Raw genomic sequence first — 21,280 nt, 5'->3', positions numbered from 1 at the left:
GTTTGTGTAAACTCAGATTCCAAATATTTGCTGAACATCCAGCGAGATCTGATTCCCGTCTTGCATACAAAATATCTATTTGAATTGCTTTCAATGACTATTTTACTTTATTCTATTTTTGTTTAGTGTAAATTCACAACTTAAGATGCTTGAGTAAGCTATCATTGAAAAACCAACAACAACATTCTACATTCTTCCTCACAAAATTTGCTCGGATTGTCAGCAAAGTATGGTGATAAGATCAACAAATATCGCGATAACAAACTCTTGTTTACTTTATCTAGTTTGATGATCTCATCATTAAAATTCCAGAAATGCATTGATATAGTACGATGCTAGGTGGAACTTTAAGCGCTGTGCAAACTGCGCCAGCATCGGCCAGAAGTGCTTGGGAATTCTTGCTCGACTGATCACAAGACAAACGAAATGTCAGAAACTCCTATTCCCATTTTGACATTTCCTTTGTCCTAAAGTCAGTCAAGCGAAAACTCGCCAGCAATGCTGGCAGGTGCTGGCGCAGTTTGCACGGGGCCCCCAGGGGGCTTTAGAATCCAAGCCCCCGAAAATAAACCGCACTCCGTCTTAGTCAAGCCAGAGGTAGCCCAGGAGAAAAACCTTCCATAGGTAGGGGGAGGGCAACTATTAGTCCAGTCAATCTACGTCAAAAAAGGGGCCAACATCGGACTAATTGCAACATAAGGTTTTTTTTAACGGTTTCTTGCACCGAAAGTATCCCCCTATACTCAAAGTCTAAAAAAACACCGGAAAATTGGATCGAATTTTCGCAAACAAGGCTTGTATGAAAAAAAAACACAAGGCTCCCAAATCATGGAAATCACGAAAACGAAAACATACTTTAGAAAAAAATTTATACCACTAGATTACTAGAGAAATAAATTTCTACACGATTAGGATAAAAATTGACGTTATTTGAAGTAGTTCAGACATTTTAGGTACAATGCACAAGGATTTTTTTAATCCTTGTCACCACCACTTTGATCTTGCAGACATTTCGTTATCATAAATGACTATACTTGATTGGAAACAGGTTCTCACACTAATAGTGCTTAGTGGCTCTTAATAATGATGTCATTGATTCAGTTTAAACAAAAAAGTATTTGGACACATTACTTATAATATAATTTTCTCATGGTTTTTTTATGTGAAAATATATTTTTAATGTTGAAAGTTTTTATAATTTCTCTGCCTGTGCGCGGATGTAGGGTGAAAAGACAAGCTTCTTGAACGATGTACCCTTTTCTACCCGTAGTCATGGAAGTGTCACTTTTCCCTAGCTGCTCTTTCACGGTCATCATTCCCCACATCTTCGATTCTATTGGGATTTCGGTTCAGGTTGATGTCTGGCTTCCATACGGAAGTATCGTCACCAGGATATAACGGTATGGTGATGCTAATGGTGTGGACGATTTTACCGCAGCTTTTCATATAAGCAATCATATCATCGATTCATCACCAGCTTCCGTGTCCATTGTGCCACAACCGCTTGACCTCTAGTACTTGCTCACCATTTGAATAAAGTTTTGCTTGTTTTTCTTTTTGGACAAAAAACCCTCTTTTTTCATAGGGACCGCCATGTTTAAAATAAAAGTAAAAGAGGCTCCAATTGATCTTTTTTATCTTTTTCTGTGATTATCTCTGTTGAGATGCTATCGGCGTTACCGATCAAAACACCACCATACAGTTACATCAGGAATTTCAATCTCCGTGCATGTGTCGGCTTATCGGCCAGGGTATTCAGTGTAGAAGAGCACCTCCATCCAATAGATACTGTAGACTGGTAGATGGTGTTTTGGTATCCATCCAATTTGGACCAATGACCTCGGCCATAGAGTCTAACAATGCTAGAGGAAAACTCCAAATCTCAAAGGAAAAATGTTGCTCAAGGTCTTCTGGGGATGACCTATGATTGAGCGCGCTGAAAAAAACAGCTGTAACATGAACCACGTGATTGTGAATGCGCACTGCCGATTTCTAGGTTGTGCTATCTGCTTACAAGATCTCTTCTCCTTTCATTTTAGCGTTTCCACATTAACTGCGCTGTCGGCTTAAATACCCGTGCTAGTGTTTTTCAGTGCAGTGTCTTGCAAAAAAGGGCAAGAACTTTCAGAACTGTCTAATGGGTTGAATGCCTACAAGCATCGTGATGGTCACAAAATTTATATTTTTTTTACCAATGTTTTGACATGATAAGCCCCTTTAGACTGTTTCTGATATCACTGGGGTCCTGCATTTAAAATCACACTTAATAATTATAACTGAAAGCAGGATTGCAGAAAGATAAACTTGAGACACCGTTAAAATCAAACAAACTCAAACTAATGATAATTTACATGATGTACTTGATTCTCCACTAAAGACCCGTGAAGATAGCTAGAAACCTGTGGATTTTCCCCCAAAATAGATTAGCTATATCAGATAACGCTGATTTTTTTATCCATATCGTGTAGAAATATTTATTTCTTATCATTTATAGTGGTATAAATTTTATTTTTTCAAAGTATGTATATTTTTCGTGATTTTCATTCTTTGGGATCCCTGTGGTTTTCCATACAAGCCTTCATGGGGACATTCGTTGCGGTTTTTCGGGGTGTTTGCGTGCTCCAATTTTTTTTAGACTTTTAGTATGTTATAAAGGTAGACTGATTTAATACAAAAAAGTTGAAACACATTGTTATGCAATTAGTCCGATCTTTTAAGATAAAAACCGTAGATTGTTGAATAAATTTGACAACAACAAGACATGTTCCAAGTTTTGAGGCAATTTTACTGACAAATTTCACACAAAAAATCGCTACTAAACCCAACTCCTCAAAACCCCTCAGGACAGGCGATACCAGCCGTAAACAAATGAGAACGGAAAGAACAGAGACGCGACACGGATAAGTGAACTCATAGAAAGATACAGGAACAGCTCTTCTTGGCCTCAAGAATCTCGACGGAAACTCACATAGATCCCCAGCACGATCCTTTTTTTATAAGAACGTCCGGCCTGAGATTTCACCAAATTTAACATAACGAGGCCGAGGTAGCAAGTTGTCGTTGTCTAGTGTTTTTCATTTTTATTTTTATATATGTAACGTTCACTATGCTTGCTAATCCACGGGGGTGAAGCTTGGACCTAGAGTCCTATTATTTTGCTTCCCTTGGCCGCATCACCGTAAATAAATAAACAAATAAATAAATAAATAAACAAATAAACAAATAAACAAATAAACAAATAAACAAATAAACAAATAAACAAATAAACAAATAAACAAATAAACAAATAAACAAATAAACAAATAAACAAATAAACAAATAAACAAATAAACAAATAAACGAATAAACATATCAATATTTAGGTGACCTTAAAACTCGCTCGGCCAATCTCTTGGAGGCCTGGGCCTAAGGGCTTTTCAAGGCTTGTGTGATAAAGATTTGACCAAGCGATAAAGTGTTTTTTGACACATGTTTGCCTCGAGTCTCAAATTGACAGGAATCAGCATTTTTCACCATGTTTTCTGGAGATCAGGGAGCGGGAAAACTTTAGCTCTTCTAAATATGGGCATCAATGCCCATATAAGGCAATGCATACGAAGGACACTCCGTGGGGAATATGTTTGATATGGAATAAACGAATAAACGAATAAACACATAAATAAATAAATAAATAAATAAATAAATAAATAAATAAATAAATAAATAAATAAATAAATAAATAAATAAATAAATAAATAAATAAATAAATAAATAAATAAATAAATAAATAAATAAATAAATAAATAAATAAATAAATAAATAAATAAATAAATAAATAAATATACGTGAATGTACGGTCACAAGAAGATAAGGATAAACCGTAGTCTTCAGGTGTTATTTCATCACTGAGCTATGTTGAATATTTGTGAATAACTTTGATATTAGTTAACACAATCAACATTGTATCTGTGTATAGTTTTGGTTTCCTTTTTTCTCTAGGATGTGAAGCAGTGGAGGAACAGCCTCATGAACATTTAAAGCATGCGGGCAAGAACCAAAACACCCGGAAATTCTATCAATTACGGATCATTATCTTACTTAGATACTTTAAATGTCCATGCGGAACAGCCTCATGAACATTTAAAGTATCTAAGAAAGTAATTGAACTATCTATGAAATGTAAATAAAACAAAAAAGAAGAATCCGTAATTGATAGGATTACGTAATTACAATGAAATACAAAAATAACAAATGTACGCAGTTCTAGATAAAGCTAAGTTCGAATGAATCGAGTTCTTCAGTTCAGCAGAGCAAAAAAGGACTAACGGCTTACGATTGTAAGTAAAATACTTGTATGCTTATTTCAATAGCTTATGCTTCTTTCTGTATTCTAGTTGACTATATATGTTTATGGAATGGATATATTAAGAATAGTGCAAAATCCAAGTTGAAAAGTCTTCATAACGCCGTAATGGGTAAATTACCTGTCTTTTTGTTAAAGTGGGCAGAATATTATTCTACTAGATCACATTGTCTGTAGATATTGAGGTACCAAGCTAGACCTTTCAGACGGTATACAGCTTTATTGAACAAATGTGACCCAGCAAGGAAAACGTACACGTACACAAGTTTTCCGATCTTGAAAATCGGAGATCGTTTCTCGTAGAACCTGATATCGTTCTAAATAACATAAAAGCGTTTTGCATAATCCACCGAACGATATTTTTCGTTCATAGCCCGAACGCTTTTTCTCTAGTGTACGTTTTCCCCTTGCTGGGTCACAAATATTCGCCATTTTGCCGTATAATGACTGGAAGCTGCTAGTTTTGCGCATGTTCTCATGTCCACAGCCTTAACTTTCAATAAATAGCCCTGGCGGTAAGGAGGTTTACTGGGGCAAATCAAACTTATCAATTTCAAAGTGACCACATGAAACAACCTTTTTTGCCTATACAAAAAATGTCAAGCTTTTATCGTGCCTATTTTTCCCGAGTTTTGATGCAATGTCCAAAATTTCTTAATAACAACCTTTACCACAATTAACATATATTTTTCAGGCAGTAATCTGTAGCCCATGGTCGGTTTTTTATCAAATCAAGTATTTTTTTCTTGAGAATTCAAAACTTTGAGAAGTTACCTATATGAAATAATGCCAAATTGGAGCGTAGAGATAAGAGCGTAACCTCCGTTACTGCATTCTTCCAAGATCAAAAATTCTCAGTGGATTGTGAACTTTGCAGGTTTTACGATACAACAACGTGGGCGAAAATAACCTCCGTTACACTGTGTTACCGCATAACCCCCGTTACCGCGAGTTTAGGATCTTAAGCTTCTGGTCAAATAAATCAGCTTTTCTTAACCTTAATGGAATGTTTAGAGCACACAAATACATTTTTGAAAATTAGAGTATTGTATGGTATTGTTCCGTATCTTTTTTCCGTATCTCTTCTTTTCCTTGACATCTTTTTGCCTCGAATACTGTAGACTTGAACAATCCAAAACTACCTAAATGATACAAAACTATTATCCTTTCCTGAGATATAAATCTAGCTTATTTCATCCAATGGTTTGTTCAGAAAGTATCGTTATCTCGAAGCAGTTTTCATAATTGTAACTAAACAGCAGAGCCAGAGTCAAATGCCAGTTTTTGGTGTATTGTATCTATTCTTCTGGTTCACGATCACGACAATTTGGGCTTTTTGTATTTATTCAATAGAATTTAAGAATATCGTTAAGAACGTTTTCAGCCTTAAAATGCTCCAAAAAAAAACTACCCAGCCTCAACTGAATATCAGAAATGTAAGATCGTCCGGACTATCCATGCCCAGTTGTTTTCTTTTCCTAATCAAAGTACTTGCAAGATGTTCCGTAAAATACTGAATCCTTAGTCACTGTTATAATAAAAACTAAAAACTTTTGTTTAGACTGAAAATAAATTCTTTTCAATTACGCCTACTAACTACGTCCGGAAGTCGAATGTAAAAAGTAACAACGACAATGCACGTAGAAGTGAAGTCAGTTGTTAAGTAAAAAGTCGATAAGTCTTTTATGCGTAGCCGATAAACGAGGCACTGAAAGCATAACTTGAAATATGTGTAAATTCCTAGCTTGCGTGCCCAGAAAAAGACATCAATCAGAAAACAAAAGAGTTCTTTAGGGAATAGGCAATAAACCAGAACAAGTTGTGCAATGTTGTGTAAATTCCGACGCTACTTGATAGGGTTAAGACGCTACCCAATATTCAGTGGTCCGTCATCATATGTGGGTGTGTGAGTGCTTGTCCACATATAACTCTGCCATTTCACAGATATCGAGCTATTTGAGGGAAACGCTTTGGCTCATCTTCTACGGAAAACCACAAGGTAATTAGCTTTAACCTATTAGCCTATCTGTATTTCCTTTTTGCCTAAAACACTCTTCTGCTCTTGGCTTTGGCATTTGCCTTGAGAGTATCTGAAAAGATGACCTCACTTCTGCGCATAATAAATGCAAAGAGGCACTCTAGAGTGCTCAGCATTATGTTCTATGCAAGAATTGCTCATATGCATAAAATACGTTTTCTCTTAGTCACAGCGTTCACATTTTTGACACATTCACAGGATGTGGACTTATGGCCTCGTTGGCTTTCTCTTCTTCTTTGTCGCGCTGCAAGCGGTTCAAATCAATGGGTGAGTCTAAAAAAAATTATATTCTTAAAAAAGGATTGCTTGAGAAGATATCTAGATTTACCAGGATGTAGATCGGGTCGGTATTTTTGCAATTCCTGGGCTCAAATTTTTTTGCACCCCTTCAAATCCAAGCCCAAAAATCGTGACCCCCCTACCACCACCACCACCTCCACTTTTTTATTTTATAATATATAGATGTAGGCCCTGCCTAAAAGCGGAGCCAGCTTTATTACCATATTTTTATATGAAGAGTCTTTGGGCAGTTTAGGGTTATGACCATAATAGAGTTTCTAGACTAGAATTTCTTTTGAGGATAAATAGAGATCCATAATAACATCATCTGACCGAATATTCCACATACAAACACCGGGATTTTCAAAACTCAACGAAGGCACAAAAAGAATGTTATATTTTTTTTATAAAATTATTTCTGATCCTACACAAACGCCAAAGACAATAAAAAAACTTCAAACAGCGCGCGCTCATGGCATCATTCCAGTGCACGTCAGCGCGCGCGCAAAAAATAATTTGAAAAGCTGGTTTCAAATTCCAAGCAATATTTACTTAATCGTTCTGTGGTTTATCTATTTGGACATCTGAATCTGCGATTTCCTATTTACTTAGGTCATGTTTTTATCCCATTTATGTTTACTAAATTACTTAGTTACACATTGGCGCTCCCAAGGCATTCCTATTGCAGTTAAAAGGTTGACTGATGATGCACGAATACCCCTTGCACGATTTTATGTTGCGTCAGCCACCGCGAGAGGTAAAGAAGTCGTGCTTATAATATTTCAAGCATGTAAAACTACAAAGCAGTTCCTTAGACAGACATATCCTTCAAATTCTCATTTTCATACGGTCATTTTACTGGCTAATCAGTTGCATTTTCTCAATTAAACACTTTTTCTTGTTAATTCGTTTCTGCAATCATGCATTCCGACATTCGTTTTACGTCGAAAGTCAGAATAGGCTTAATCCCCCGTCATTTTCAAGTCCCCCCGGTTCTTGCTGGAACTAGAACTCTCTCATTGGTTTAGAGCGATCAATCACTTAGCTGGCCTGGTCGCATGGTCACGTGAGTGGTACAGATAGCTGACTGCGTGTGACATTGACCACAATTTTTGAGTCGCCTAGTTTATGACCAATTTCTTTACCTATGGAGCTCCGCGCTGAGTTTAACTGAATATAATTTATTAAAATCTAAGCTGACATTACACAGAAATATACCTTAGTTATTCTAGATAATTCATAGCACAGCGTGTATATCGAAAGTATTCCTCTAAAGAATGTTTACCTTTTCATTTTTGTCTGTCGATTGAGCGTGGGAACACCCTAACCTGATTGGCTGTTTTTTTTTTCAAAAATGGTCAAAATGTTTACAGTGTTCAAGCCGAATCTGATTGGTCAAAGTTGTTCAGCATAGAAAGAAACATGTAAGACCAAAATGATGATCAAATACTTTTGTCTGCCTTGCATTTCATAGCATACCCTCCAACCCCTCAAAACACTCCATGATCTCTGTCATCAATGCCAAATGACCAGTATTTCTTTTCTCCTCATATTTCAGGTTTGAGAAAGGTTACTGCAAAGTGTCCCTTCCTCAGTATGTCACCCCGGCATGTTCCATTAAGAGAAAGGCGGGCCTCCACAAGCAGCAGAAAGAGTTTAAATTGAACGCCCCATCGGCTGCTATGCCTTATGCACGTCTTGCAGTGTCCACGAAGGGATATCCAAAGTTCGTGAAGGACAAGCCGATGCTTAGTAGCCATCTAACAGAGTACGCTACCATGGTGGCAGCAGGGCGCAAGTTTAAAGAGCTCTACAAAAACATGACTAAAGGCAAACCAGAGGAGATGACTTACAGAGATTTCTTGGAATTGAACAAATATATGCGCACTGCCTTGGAGAAAGCGTTTGGGGTAAGGAGTTACTACTAGATAGTTAAAAACAATGCATATGATGATGATCATCATGCTATTGATGTTGCTTCCAGGCGTGTATCCAGGAATTCTTGTGGTGGGAGGGGGGGGGGGGAGAGGTGCAAAGCCAGGTTTCATATGGAAAATGATGGTGGAAGTGTTGATATGTTGCTATCTCATTTACGTATAAAAGTTCATTTCTGGTGTAACCATAGCACAAGATGCGCCTCCCATCTGAGTACGAACCATTCCAGATGGACGTCACCAAATATCTTTCGGACAAGTATTTTACAGAGCAGCGACTTGCTGGAGCAAACCCACTTGGTCTGCAACAGGTCACTCTCTCGGATGAAGGTACAATCAGAAGGTCACCTTGTGTGATAAAGTTAAAACCAAACAAATCACCTTGTTCGGTGACCAACAGGCCACCTTCCCTGATAAAGGTAACGCAAAGGTTCTTCTCGTTTTATAAAGGTAAGACCAACAGGTCACCTTGTCTGATAAAGGCGATATCAACAGATCACCCTTAAAAGCTCCCCTTTCCCTCCATTCCGCGGGATCATAGTTTCTCATACAATATTAATATTAACGGTTTTATTTGATAGTGGGACTTTCATTCAGCAATCTTAAAAAAAACCTCAACCCAAATTTCAACTGGAAGAAGGCCGTGGGAGAAGCTCTTGGAAGAAGGATAAACAACAACGAAAAACTGAAAGAGGTTGGTTTATCAAATGCCTGATCATTTCTCTTCCTAATAATATTTTCACCTATCTATCTATCATACCTTACCCTTACAGTGGTATATCTATCACGCTCCCAGCCTCTATTGAGCGGCCACCAATCTAATTCCCGAGGTTGGCTGCTTAATGGAGGTACCACTGTATTTTGTCAATTGTTGTTAATAATTAATGATCAGCCTTTTGTTTTCCTCTCCGTATTTGCATCTAATTATAACTGCGAAGGTGTAGATTTCATAGATATGGTCATTGTCTCTTAAGGTTATCGAAGAAGGCCTGTTGTTCGCTCTTCGTTACCCACTTGCCGATGACATGGTATTCATGAAGGACATCGTAGATGACCATGCTAATCGCACCCTTTGGCCTTTTTATTCTCCTATCGCCCTCTTTGCATCAGTGGAAGAGAAACCGCCGAAAAATTGGTACTGGAAAAGGTGGGGATGGAAAGGGAGCCACACCCTTAAGCCCGTGGCCATACAGATGGACTACAAACCAGGTAGGAGGATCCTTGGTTAATCCAGAGGAGTTTTTGGCCACACGAGGGATGGGGTTTTTGGTAACACGAGGGATGGGGTTTTTGGTAACACGAGGGATGGGGTTCTTGATCACAGGAGGGATGGGGTTCTTGATCACAGGAGGGATGGGATGGGGTTCTTGGTCACACGGGGGATGGGGTTCTTGGTCACACGGGGGATGGGGTTCTTGGCCACACGGGGGATGGGGTTCTTGGCCACACGGGGGATGGGGTTCTTGGCCACAGGAGGGATGGGATTCTTGGTCGCACGAGGGATTGGGTTATTGGTCACATAAGGGATGGGGTTCTTGGTCACACGAGGAATTGGGTTCTTTGTCGCACGAGGGATGGGATGGGGTTATTGGCCACACGAGAGATGGGGGTCTTGGCCACACGAGGGATGGAGGTCTTGGCCACACGAGGGATGGAGGTCTTGGCCACACGAGGGATGGAGGTCTTGGCCACACGAGGGATGGAGGTCTTGGCCACACGAGGGATGAGATGGGGTTCTTGGTCACACGAGGAATGGGATTCTTGGTCACACGAGGGATGGGATTCTTGGTCACACGAGGGATGGGGTTCTTGGTCACACGAGGGATGGGATTCTTGGTCACACTAGGGATGGGATCCTTGTTCACACGAGGAATGGGGTTCTTGGTCACACGAGGGATGGGGTTCTTGGTCACACGAGGGATGGGGTTCTTGGTCACACAAGGGATGGGGTTCTTGGTCACACGAGGGATGGGATAGTGCTCTTGGTTACACGGGGGATGGGGTTCTTGGCCACAGGAGGGATGGGATGGGGTTCTTGGCCACAGGAGGGATGGGATGGGGTTCTTGGCCACACGAGAGATGGGGGTCTTGGCCACACGAGAGATGGGGGTCTTGGCCACACGAGAGATGGGGGTCTTGGCCACACGAGGGATGAGATGGGGTTCTTGGCCACACGAGGGATGAGATGGGGTTCTTGGCCACACGAGGGATGAGATGGGGTTCTTGGTCACACGAGGGATGAGATGGGGTTCTTGGTCACACGAGGGATGAGATGGGGTTCTTGGTCACACGAGGGATGAGATGGGGTTCTTGGTCACACGAGGGATGAGATGGGGTTCTTGGTCACACGAGGGATGGGATTCTTGGCCACAGGAGGGATGGGATGGGGTTCTTGGTTACACGGGGGACGGGGTTCTTGGCCACAGGAGGGATGGGATGGGATTCTTGGTTACACGGGGGACGGGGTTCTTGGCCACAGGAGGGATGGGATGGGATTCTTAGTCGCACGAGGGATTGGGTTATTGGTCACATAAGGGATGGTGTTCTTGGCCACACAAGGGATGGGATGGGGTTCTTGGTCACACAAAGGATGGGGTTCTTCACCAGATTAGGGATGGGGTGGGATTTTTGGTCACACGAGGTATGGGATGGGATTTTTGGTCACACGAGGTATGGGATTCTTGGTCACACGAGGGATGGTATTCTTGGTCACACGAGGGATGGGATCCTTGGTCACACGAGGGATGGGATCCTTGGTCACACGAGGGATGGGATCTTTGGTCACACGAGGGATGGGGTTCTTTGGTCACACGAGGGATGGGATTCTTGGTCACACGAGGGAAGGGATTCTTGGTCACACGAGGGAAGGGATTCTTGGTCACACGAGGGATGGGATTCTTGGTCACACGAAGGATGGGATCCTTGGTCACACGAGGAATGGGGTTCTTGGTCAAACGAAGAATGGGATTCTTGGTCACACGAAGAATTGGATTCTTGGTCACACGAAGAATGGGATTCTTGGTCACACGAGGGATGGGGCTCATGGTCACATGAGGGATGGGATTCTTGGTCACACGATGGATGGGGTTCTTGGTCACACAAGGGATGTGTCATTCTTCTTATAAGAAAAAAGTTATTTTGTTAACATCAAGGGTGAACCTTTGTCCACGCTATGTGGGCCCCCATCAGGGGCGAACCAATGACTGGACTAGGTAGGAAGGCACATTGGATCCAGGGATTGGGTCCTTGGTCCCATTACGGACGAAGCCTTGACTACTCTAGGGTAAGCTAGAGTTTGCATTAGGATTAAAGCATAATTCTGTGGCTCTCAATAACGCGCCATTAACCCTAAATAATATATAAGTCCTTAATAACCTGAACAAAATTCTCATTTTTCAACGACTGTTCAGATTCCGCCGTTTTCACACCCAAAGACGGAGGAAAATGGACCCTGGCTAAACTGAACGTGCAAGTGACCGATGGCGGGTACAGCCAAATGGTGGACCATCTTAGCCACGCCCACTTAGTTGCCGAGGCTGTCTGCGTGAGCATGGAGAGACACCTGTCCCACAAGCACCCTCTGTACCAGATGCTAAAGTTTCACTGCCGGGGGGTCCTCACCGCCAATGTTTTGGGTGCGCCCGCTCTTTTGGCACCCGGACAATTCATGCACACTTTATACGCTTACGGATGGAAAGGCGCAAGTAAGCTTGTCTCCGGCGCGGCAAAGAGCGAGGATTGGATAGCTCATGGCTTTACCGAGGATCTCATAGTAAGCATAAGCCCGACCAGGACAGGGTGGGGAGGGGCAAAGAGATAAATGGTAAAATTATTCCCTGTACAACAAACAAAACGTTCTCTTGATGAAAAAGGAGCCTCTTACTAAACTTATGTTCCATCCTGATTGAGCTATCAAAAGTACTTCTCGCAACATGCAATTTTCCAGGGTGATTTGGAACGTATTTATTGCCAAATGGAAAAATCTTAAAATTAGGTTAAAGTTGTCGCTTTGGGACGTTTCGCAAAATCTCTGCAAACCTGTTCTTATTCATATACATTTTATCTAGCATTGATCCATAATGATTGCTTTTCATATCCACATGATATCATATGGATTATTTTCATAGAACCGAGGCGTGGATGATCGTGGTACTTTACCGTACTACCCATACAGAGACGATGGCAAGATTCTCAACAGGGCTCTCGAGCGCTTTACTAAGGAGTATGTGCAAATGTAAGTACGACCTTTTAATGGAGATATACACCAAACGAAAATGCGCCAACAACAAAGGTAAAAATGTAAGGGAGAGCCCCTTTTACCGTAAGAAAACTACTTTTCATGGGATTTGCACGTAAATTTATTTTTGTCAGGGCAAGCTCCTCCCTTTCTTTAAATACCGCACATAAGTAAGAAAGGATGGTATAAAAGCTGATACAAGGCCGTAGCCAGGCGGTTCAGGGAAAGTTAACCCTGAACCACAAGGGATGGGTGTGTAGCAGGTTATGCAGGGCATTTTTCATAAGGACATATGGAGGTAGATGGCAATACAAGGGATGGCCCCCTCCCCTAGCTTATACGCTTTAGATATGGCCACGTTAGCCTCGTCCCCAGGCTACTCCCTTTCTGTTAGCTCCATGATGCTTTGCGCGCAGACTCACACTTTTCAATATGGCGGACGCTTTATGCTGACTTAGAGCGTGATAGGCTCGCCGAAAAGTTCTTCAAGGTAAAAGTGATAGGGATGCTCGTCGGAAAATTCGAAAAATACCCCTGAAAAATACCTGCACGACCAAAAAGTGCTAACCTAAACAATACCTCAGGAGGCTTAAAAATACCATTTTTAAGAGAAAGCCTTTTTTTCCGGGATACCCCCTAAAAAATACCCCCCCAGGGGGGGCTATGGCCATATACGATATAACAAATATCTAAACCGCTTTTGTGTATTTTGATTCCTGATAGTCTCTGATAGCACACAACATTTTCACAATTTCAGATACTACAAAAAGAAGGAAGACGTCCTCGAAGATAAAGAGCTACAAGCATTTGCCAAGGAAATATCTGTTGATGGGAATGGAAAGGTGAGAATGCAGCATTAGGGAATATCTGTTGATGTGAAGGGATAAGTGAAAACGCAGATTTAAGATATATCCTGTTTTGAATCCTGTTTTTCGTAATGTAGATCCGTCGTTTCCCTACCTCCGTCAGGTCCGTGATGCAATTACGATCGATAATCTCTCGGTTTCTATGGATTGTTGTCGGTCGCCATACGGCAGTGAATTATCCACTGACTGATTATGTTTTGTACGTGCCGAACGCCCCGACAAAGTTGTACAACGACAGCCGAGCACCCGCTGACCGCTTCAGCCTGCTCAACCTACCGCTCCGGACTGTTTCTGAGGTAATAAAGTATAGACCATGCTTCTTTATATATTAAAAAGTACTCTATGCCCCAAACTCCTGAATAGCTAGGAAGCTTAAACTTCTTGTCGTTTTTTACTTAGTGAATTATCGTTGGACAATTTGACGCGATTGGTATGTTATTGTGAAGCCCATGTTACCACGGCAACCATTTTGTTTCTTTTTCACAAAAAAAATGTTCCACAACCCCCCAAACCATAGTTCCAAACAGACACGACGGTTTCAAACTGTTTGAGATTTTTATTCTACAAACCCATAGCGGGCTTCAGGTCAGTAGATGCTTCACGTCTGTGACAATGATATCATCCTGTTGTTGCTTTTACAGACCCAGTGTGCCTTTACATCTGGCCTAGGCACTTTCCGTTACGATAGACTTCTTGACTACGCATCATTTCTAGAAGACCGCGCAGCCCGTCGCGTTGTATACCGCAATTTCTGCAGGCTCAACGAGCTGGTGGAACCGCTGCTCATCAGAATTAATAACCGCAGGCTCAAAGATGGTCACCTGGCCTACCCCTACTTTATTCCACGATGGCTCCCAAATGGCATTCAGACATGAACAGCGTAAACTTGCATGTAACAAAGTAAACTTACATGTAACGGTCTAAAGCCGCATTGTCACCAGTTTACTTCCGGTCGATTACGTAACAATCTCCGATCATTTTTAACGGAAAACGCGAAAAATATTTCAAAATATTGAAAGCAGTGTGTCTATGGGAAGTTTCTTTGAGGTTATGATTGATAATTTAGAACGGATGGCCTGTTATATATCTCGGATTGTAATAGATTCTTTTGTCTTTTAACGGTTGAGGTTTCCGTCGGACCTCCGGAAGTAAACTAGTGACAATGCGGCTTTAAGTGAGTTTGTTTGTAATGGGAATCAGAGGCTCTAGGCTTAACCAAGAACGCATATCTTATGCTTTCTTGGCTTAACTCGTTGCTTCGCCATTGAAGGTCGCTACTCTTCGGCTCAAAGTTAGCGTAGACTGGAGCCTCTGGCACCCGAGTGGATCTGCGTGAAATATAAAATAAATGTAAAATCAAAACCCCGAATGGTGGCGTTTTTTTTTCACCCGTAAGCGAGAGGAAGTAACCGCTTGGGACTAAGCGTCGATAGGTCTGCGGAGGGAGTACTTCTGAAAAAAACAGACACTGCATAGAATAGTAATTTATTAGCTATAAAATAATGCGACGCGACATTTAGTGCTGAGAATACAGTAAGTGTGTAGCGAGAATGCAATACATGAATCTGTGATAACAAAGACGCTGTTAAGGTGATACTATAAAACTGAGGTCTGTACTTCAAAAGGGCTGGCCTCCTAGAAGGCAAGTTAACGCTAACCTAGGGTTGAATGCCCTTTTATCCAATCAAATTTCGAGATCCCTGGGTTAGCGCTAACCTGCTTTCTATGAACCGGCCCCTAGTGACGTACTCGTAACTTTTAGGGGCAGTCATTGGCCTATAAGAACTTGGTGGTGGGAGGAGGGCATGAGGATACTAGTCTTGTTCCAAGCGTCTAAAATCAAGGGATTAGTATCATTATAGGGTCTTGTCGAATCCGTTGTATCGCGACCCGCGTTTTCAAAACACGATTTGTTTTGGTTGTCTGTTCCGTCAGTAAAACCATTCTGAGCCAATCGGAGACTCGCTTTGTGCACTTCCCTGGCTATCCTCTGGACGAAAACCAGTGTCGCGACAGAAAGCCAGGCACCTGCACTAGGCGAGAGATGGCAAAAATCTGATTGGCGTAGAATAATTTGACTGGCGGGACAGAAAAGAAAAAAACAAATCGCGATACAACGAATTCGACAGTAAAACCTAATCTGTGCTAAAGTAAACGTATATTTTTGCCTTTACCACCACCAAGCTAACAATGCTTTGCTGCTTGAGGATTGTGGAGTATTCTGCAACATGCTTTGCCATCATTCCCTTTGTGTTGTGGTTCACCTGATCTGTTAGCAAAGTGTCCATACTCGTTTGCCCAGGGCTAAGCACCCAACGAGTTCGTATCCAGGGCTTTGACCAAAAAGCCAAGTGTTAGCGTTTATTACTTGTCGGTTGTGACCAGGCTTGTCAGTTTTGACAAGGTCCATAGGCGTTGTTTCCCGTGGCGGAGCAAAAGAAGGCTACATTCGGGACCATAATCCCTCCCGTGAAAGCGCAAGGTTTTTCTGTGTGAATGCAATCTGCGATATCATGTTAGCGTTCTTTAGTCATGCACAGGTTGCCTGTAAGCGAGTAGGTGCAGAGCGCATGTGTTGGTGCAACCAGATAACCTGATCTGAGCAAGAAAAACAAGAGGTTAGTACTTAATGTAAGAAAGGGATTGAACAAGGCACTCCAGCCCTACTCATTGTGGGAGGGAAGGGGAGGTTAGAGAAGGCTAACTACCTGCTTTTGTGTCTTCAACAATTACCTGCTGATCTTCCTCACTGTGGGAGGGAAGGGGAGGAGATGGGAGGAGAAGGCATCTTTTCCAAGGCTCTACAAGTTCTACAGGCTCTTCATTCCAGTGTGTCTTCAATAATTACCTGCTCAACTTCCTCACTGTGGGAGGGGATAAGAGGAGATGGGAGGAGAAGGCACCTTCTCCAAGGCTCTACAAGTTCTACAGGCTCTTCATTCCAGTGTGTCTTCAATAATTACCTGTATCCTCACTGAGGCTGTTGTTGTTGAGCTTGTTGCTCGGTTGTCGCTAGTGTTGTTTGATCTTGATTCTGCTGTTGTTGTTGCTGTATAAATTGCTGTTGTTGCGGTTGTTGTTGCTGCTGCTGTTGGGGTGCGGTTGCTATGGCGACTGCCGTGGTCACACCAGAGTGTGGGTGTTGCTGTATTTGATATATCTGAGAATATACACCACACACGGATTAACAGTCATTGACTGAGAAGCGTTCCAGGTGACCAAAATAGTCGTCAGCTAATTCCCTTCACATTTGGCTCAGAAGTTGCACTTCGTGAGATTTTACCAAGGCTACTTTGGTTTTTATTTCTGGTATTTTGTTAGAAAGTTACAAGGGGGTTAAATCTTTGTGCCCAAAACATGGAAATTTCCTTATTTCAGTAGGTGTCCTATTCAGGGTTATTAAATTATAATAAAAAAAAAACATAACTTCAAAATGTGTGGTGGGAATAAGTACTAGGAACAGCCTTGTAGTTAAGTCATTTGTTCTGATTACAGGATTTCTCTGGAGAAGGGGGCTGGGTTCTTTTTTGGCCATATTTGGGTTATGAAAAAACCTTAATTCTTTAAGACTTCCGAAATAATCACTTTTCAAATGCAACTGTATCTTAGATTGGCATTCCAACATTTGAGTGACCTTGATACTGTACTAGTACTTGAAAATCAGCTGATACAAATTTGGGATTGGACTTCTTAAGTGGAATTTGATTGGTCCAAGTTCTGAGGTTGTGCAGTAAGTACTTTATGGCTCCCTTCCCCTTTTCCACTGTTAGTTTACGTTACCTGGCCGCCAGAGGTAAATGTGAACTCTGTGGGTTGCTGTGCCGCTTGTGTCTGTTGTGCTGGCTGCTGTTGAGTTTGGTCACCCTGTTGCGTGGTTACTTGTGTGGATTGCTGTTGCTGCTGTTGTTGTAATTGCAATTGTTGTAATCTCAAGTACTGCATTTGAGCGGAGTTGAATTGGATTTGCTGCGAACAGAAATTGTTTATTAACTATAGATAAAAATTGTGTCTAATGAGTTTAAATAGATCTGGAACATATTAAACAATAACAGTGTCTTTTGGGGAATTCAAAATCAATTTTGAAATCTTCCAATAAATGTATTTTAATGGAGAAACCATGTACTGACATGTTTACAGTTCTAAAAATGCCAAAACTACTGGCTGCAGATTTTGAAGTTATCTGGTACAAGATTTTTTTACACACTCTGATGGATTTTTTTTCTGTTAGGATTTATCTAAAGTACATGTACAATAATGCTTGAATATAAACTATATATTGCGGTGTGTTCCTGTAATGTTTCTTGGGAACAATATTTGACAAATTCCTTACATCAGTTGTGTTTCTTCCTGGTTATACTGCATCCCATATAGGTCTAAAACAGCCATTAGGGCAGTTATATGTCGCATGACAGGCTTACCGTGGCATACTGTGGATCCGTCCCACCCTGCTCCTGCGCTTGTGGCTGTTGAATCATCTGGGCTTGAGTCTACCAAAGAGAACAACATTCGGTCATGTCATTTGACAATGTGTCTAGATAATAAAGGGTGTGGAGGAAAAAATCTTTCTGGGGATGCAATCAAGGAAGCTGTCCTAAGTGGTTCATATTTTATTAAAGAAAGTGGGAGTCAGACAGCCAATTGATACACCACTAAATCTATTGTGACAACTGTGTAACCAGTAACTTAATTTAATTTTATATACCATATTTACTCATGTATAATACACACTTTTTTTCGCCAAAATGACCTCCAGAATCAGGGTGCGTTTTATACATAAAACTTCGCTTAACTGATATGTAAAAACTTTGCATAATAATAAAAACAACAGAAAGCTCTTGATTCGCTGTTCTCTGCCCCAAGTAATATGTTGCTATCTAGTGTTTAATCAGTAACTACAGCTTCTTTAGCGTTCTATCAGTAACTCTTCTCTAGTGTTCCGTACCTGTGTTCTCACTCACCGTAGCCATGCTGACCACTTGCTGTGGCATGCTTGTGATGATCGCTTGTGGCTGAGATGTCGTTGTGGCTGCCGCTGCTGCCGCAGCAGCCACCTGTTGCTGTTGCGGGACCTGACCTGGGATCTGTTGTTGTCCCTGTTGTTGTTGCATGGAGACTGCATGGTGTTGGGCTAGCTGGAAGTAGTACTGGACCTGCTCAGGGGCCACTACGGTTTGCCGAATGGCATCCTTTAAAAATTAGAAAGAATAACATAATTATACACTAAATCTGGAATACCTATTTGTTAATGTTCTCAACTTATATTTTAGGAAAATCTATTAATAGAAGAATTATTTTAGCATCTAAAACTCTTAAAGCCACATTGTCACCAGTTTACTTGCAGAGGTCCCACGGAAACCTCACTTGTTAAAAGACAATAGAATCTATTAGAATCCGTGCTATTTGACAAGCCAACTTTAAATTCTCAATCTAATCCTCAAAGAAACTTCCAATAGACACACTGCTTTGAAAATGTTGAAATATTTTTCACGTTTTCAGTTAAAAATCATTGGATATTGTTAGGTAATCGACTTGAAGTAAACTGGTGACAATGTTTGCAGTTTGTGCGCGTGAATCAAAGAAGCGTGTTTGTGGGCGAAGACGATTCCAGATTAACACATTGACCCCTCAACCGGCCTGTACCGGCTTTGGGAAGTACCAACAACCCAAACAATTCATAAATTCAAAATAAACACAACAAGATGAAGATACTCAGGCATCAGTCTAAGGGATAAATGGTCTTGCAGATATGCATCCAACCAAGGTGTTAGCATCTACTCTTAAGCCAAATAATAGCACAGGTTCTTTGACAAATCTCAAATCAAACAAGAAGAGAAAAGCAGAATCACCCCTCTCAATAAAACGCTCAAAATATCACACAAGGGAGAGAGATCAGCAAACACAGCTCAAGACACAAATAGATACCTTTATTCTGATCCTCCAGGTACATTTCCTTGGCCTCAAAACACAATGTCCATTCCTTGAAGGATTGTACAACCACGAAAATATATTTACGTATTGCAAAGCATTCTGGGAGATCCACACTCCTCTCCCAAAGGCAGATGGTTTTTTTATAAGTCTTTTCACCCCGAAGCCAAACAAATCAATTCCAGGTCATACAGACCCAGAATAGCAGTGTAAACAATTTTGAAATCAATTTGGTTTCAGAAAAGACAGCATTTAGGAGAGCTGTGGTGATTCTAGAAAATTATTTTCTCATCCGGGCAAAGCCAAACAAGAAAAAATCATCATGAATCCACCTTTGCTAGCAAATATCCATAAGCAAAGCACTCAATTATTCCCCAAAAGACTTCATGATGTCCTGAGACACTGTCCTAATATGCTCATAGCTGTATTTCTGATGAAAAATACAAGCAACCATCAACTTGTGCTGGCTTCAGCACAACGAGGGATTAAAAGTGGGGACCGCAAAGCACTGTTAGAAAGCTTGGATACCGCTGACTAGGTGCAGCTGTGTTTGACTTTGAGGGCTGTATAAAACTCAGAATAGGTGGGGAGGTATCTGTTTTCAGTCTGTTTTTTGTAAATTCAGCTCCAAAATAGGCAGGAGTCAATGGGTTAATTCGTTTACTTTAGTCGCCACTAGCGAGCTGCAATTCTCTGGGCGGATGATTTTTCCATGCTTTCCTTCATCTCCGCCTCGTCAGGTTTTTCAGCCTTAAATATAAGGTTGTTTACCAACCCTGCGAGTTGTGCATTTACTGACTTTTCCGTCTTTTCCTTCATGTTCAGTCTCTCAGAAATAGTGCTTAGCACGTTGTCTGAGGACGTTTTTCCCCCACTAGGGCTTGCTGCAGATTTATCTGTGGGTTGGTCCGATACCCTGGCAGCAGTTTCCTGGCCATCCTGGCCCATTGGTGAGGCACCAATGCGAGGTCTCTTGGAAGTTTTGGGCTGATTTTCATCAGCACTTTCATCTCCGCTCGCCGCTCTCACTTATTTGAGAACGCAAAACCTCTTGTGGACCCGAGCCGTCTTCGAACCAGGTCTCCTCTATTGTGGTCTGGAGCTTTGAAAAACTATCTTGCATAGTTTCTTGGAGATTAATAATGGACTGTCAAATTTCATGAGTTCGCTCTGCTCATTTGTCGAGGCTGGTGGCGTGGTTTCGGCCGTTTTCCCATTCATGGCCGGTGCGCCTCTTTTGTGGCGCTTTGTGTGCCTTTTTTGGCTCCACTCTCTTTCTCCAAAGGAGTACTTGCCTCGCTCATGTCACTGGGAATGAATCTCCTTTCTTTCCCTTGTTTTTTGTCTCCATTTGCAGACATGTCTTTCCGCGAGATTTCTCCACGGCCACGCCGTGAAGTTCAGTCACCGCTCTCCAAAGTTTGTGCGGGAAGAAAAAGGCCGTAGTTCTTTCCCAAACTTTTTTTGCGGTTGATGCGTGACTGTTTATCACTATGTACACTTCTGCGAAGTGTCTAAACTATTTTTCACTTCTACCAAGTGCAAATATGATCAACGACACGTCCCTGACAAACGTTTGACTGTCGTTGCACCGAAGGCTAACGTGCACTGAAGTTGCGCATGCGCATCGTTGCTATCTCACTTGGTCCCTCAATGTGG

General features: G+C 41.5%; 2 protein-coding genes and 1 long non-coding RNA gene across 3 annotated transcripts; 1 reads left to right on the top strand and 2 right to left on the bottom strand.

Moving 5' to 3' along the window:
* The first annotated feature begins 4,249 nt into the window (after positions 1 to 4,249).
* Positions 4,250 to 15,065, top strand: LOC116620746 (polyunsaturated fatty acid 5-lipoxygenase). The gene is made up of 12 exons (XM_048726879.1): positions 4,250 to 4,316; positions 6,287 to 6,341; positions 6,579 to 6,647; positions 8,218 to 8,569; positions 8,785 to 8,923; positions 9,175 to 9,287; positions 9,568 to 9,802; positions 12,004 to 12,365; positions 12,721 to 12,827; positions 13,588 to 13,672; positions 13,774 to 13,992; positions 14,338 to 15,065. The coding sequence occupies exons 3-12, from the start codon at positions 6,580 to 6,582 to the stop codon at positions 14,569 to 14,571; spliced, it is 1,914 nt and encodes a 637-aa protein (XP_048582836.1). The 5' UTR covers positions 4,250 to 4,316; positions 6,287 to 6,341; position 6,579; the 3' UTR covers positions 14,572 to 15,065.
* A 100-nt stretch (positions 15,066 to 15,165) lies between these two features.
* Positions 15,166 to 15,605, bottom strand: LOC116620723. The gene is made up of 2 exons (XR_004297179.2): positions 15,413 to 15,605; positions 15,166 to 15,354 (listed from the first exon to the last, which is right to left on the bottom strand). It is a non-coding gene; the product is annotated as an uncharacterized LOC116620723 (long non-coding RNA).
* Positions 15,606 to 16,026: 421 nt separating this feature from the next.
* Positions 16,027 to 20,569, bottom strand: LOC125561796 (probable basic-leucine zipper transcription factor Q). Its single transcript, XM_048726206.1, has 6 exons — positions 20,417 to 20,569; positions 18,655 to 18,882; positions 18,115 to 18,183; positions 17,477 to 17,662; positions 16,660 to 16,856; positions 16,027 to 16,294 (listed from the first exon to the last, which is right to left on the bottom strand). Exons 1-5 carry the CDS (start codon positions 20,567 to 20,569, stop codon positions 16,668 to 16,670), a joined length of 825 nt encoding a protein of 274 aa, XP_048582163.1. The 3' UTR covers positions 16,027 to 16,294; positions 16,660 to 16,667.
* Positions 20,570 to 21,280: the final 711 nt, after the last annotated feature.

Source organism: Nematostella vectensis, chromosome 4 (genome assembly GCF_932526225.1).
Source record: "Nematostella vectensis chromosome 4, jaNemVect1.1, whole genome shotgun sequence".
Lineage (NCBI taxonomy): Eukaryota > Metazoa > Cnidaria > Anthozoa > Actiniaria > Edwardsiidae > Nematostella > Nematostella vectensis.
This window is presented reverse-complemented; position numbering and strand designations above follow the sequence as displayed.

Excerpts from the sequence above, each read along its gene's own strand:
- LOC116620746 (XM_048726879.1), top strand. The coding sequence starts at position 6,580 with ATGTGGACTTATGGCCTCGTTGGCTTTCTCTTCTTCTTTGTCGCGCTG. Across the intron at positions 12,366-12,720 it reads GCTTTACCGAGGATCTCATA|AACCGAGGCGTGGATGATCG; the intron begins GTAAGCATAAGC and ends TTATTTTCATAG. Across the intron at positions 13,673-13,773 it reads CTGTTGATGGGAATGGAAAG|ATCCGTCGTTTCCCTACCTC; the intron begins GTGAGAATGCAG and ends TTCGTAATGTAG.
- LOC125561796 (XM_048726206.1), bottom strand. The coding sequence starts at position 20,569 with ATGGGCCAGGATGGCCAGGAAACTGCTGCCAGGGTATCGGACCAACCC. Across the intron at positions 18,883-20,416 it reads AGGAAAAGACGGAAAAGTCA|GATGCCATTCGGCAAACCGT; the intron begins GTAAATGCACAA and ends TAATTTTTAAAG. Across the intron at positions 18,184-18,654 it reads AAGTGGTCAGCATGGCTACG|ACTCAAGCCCAGATGATTCA; the intron begins GTGAGTGAGAAC and ends TCTCTTTGGTAG.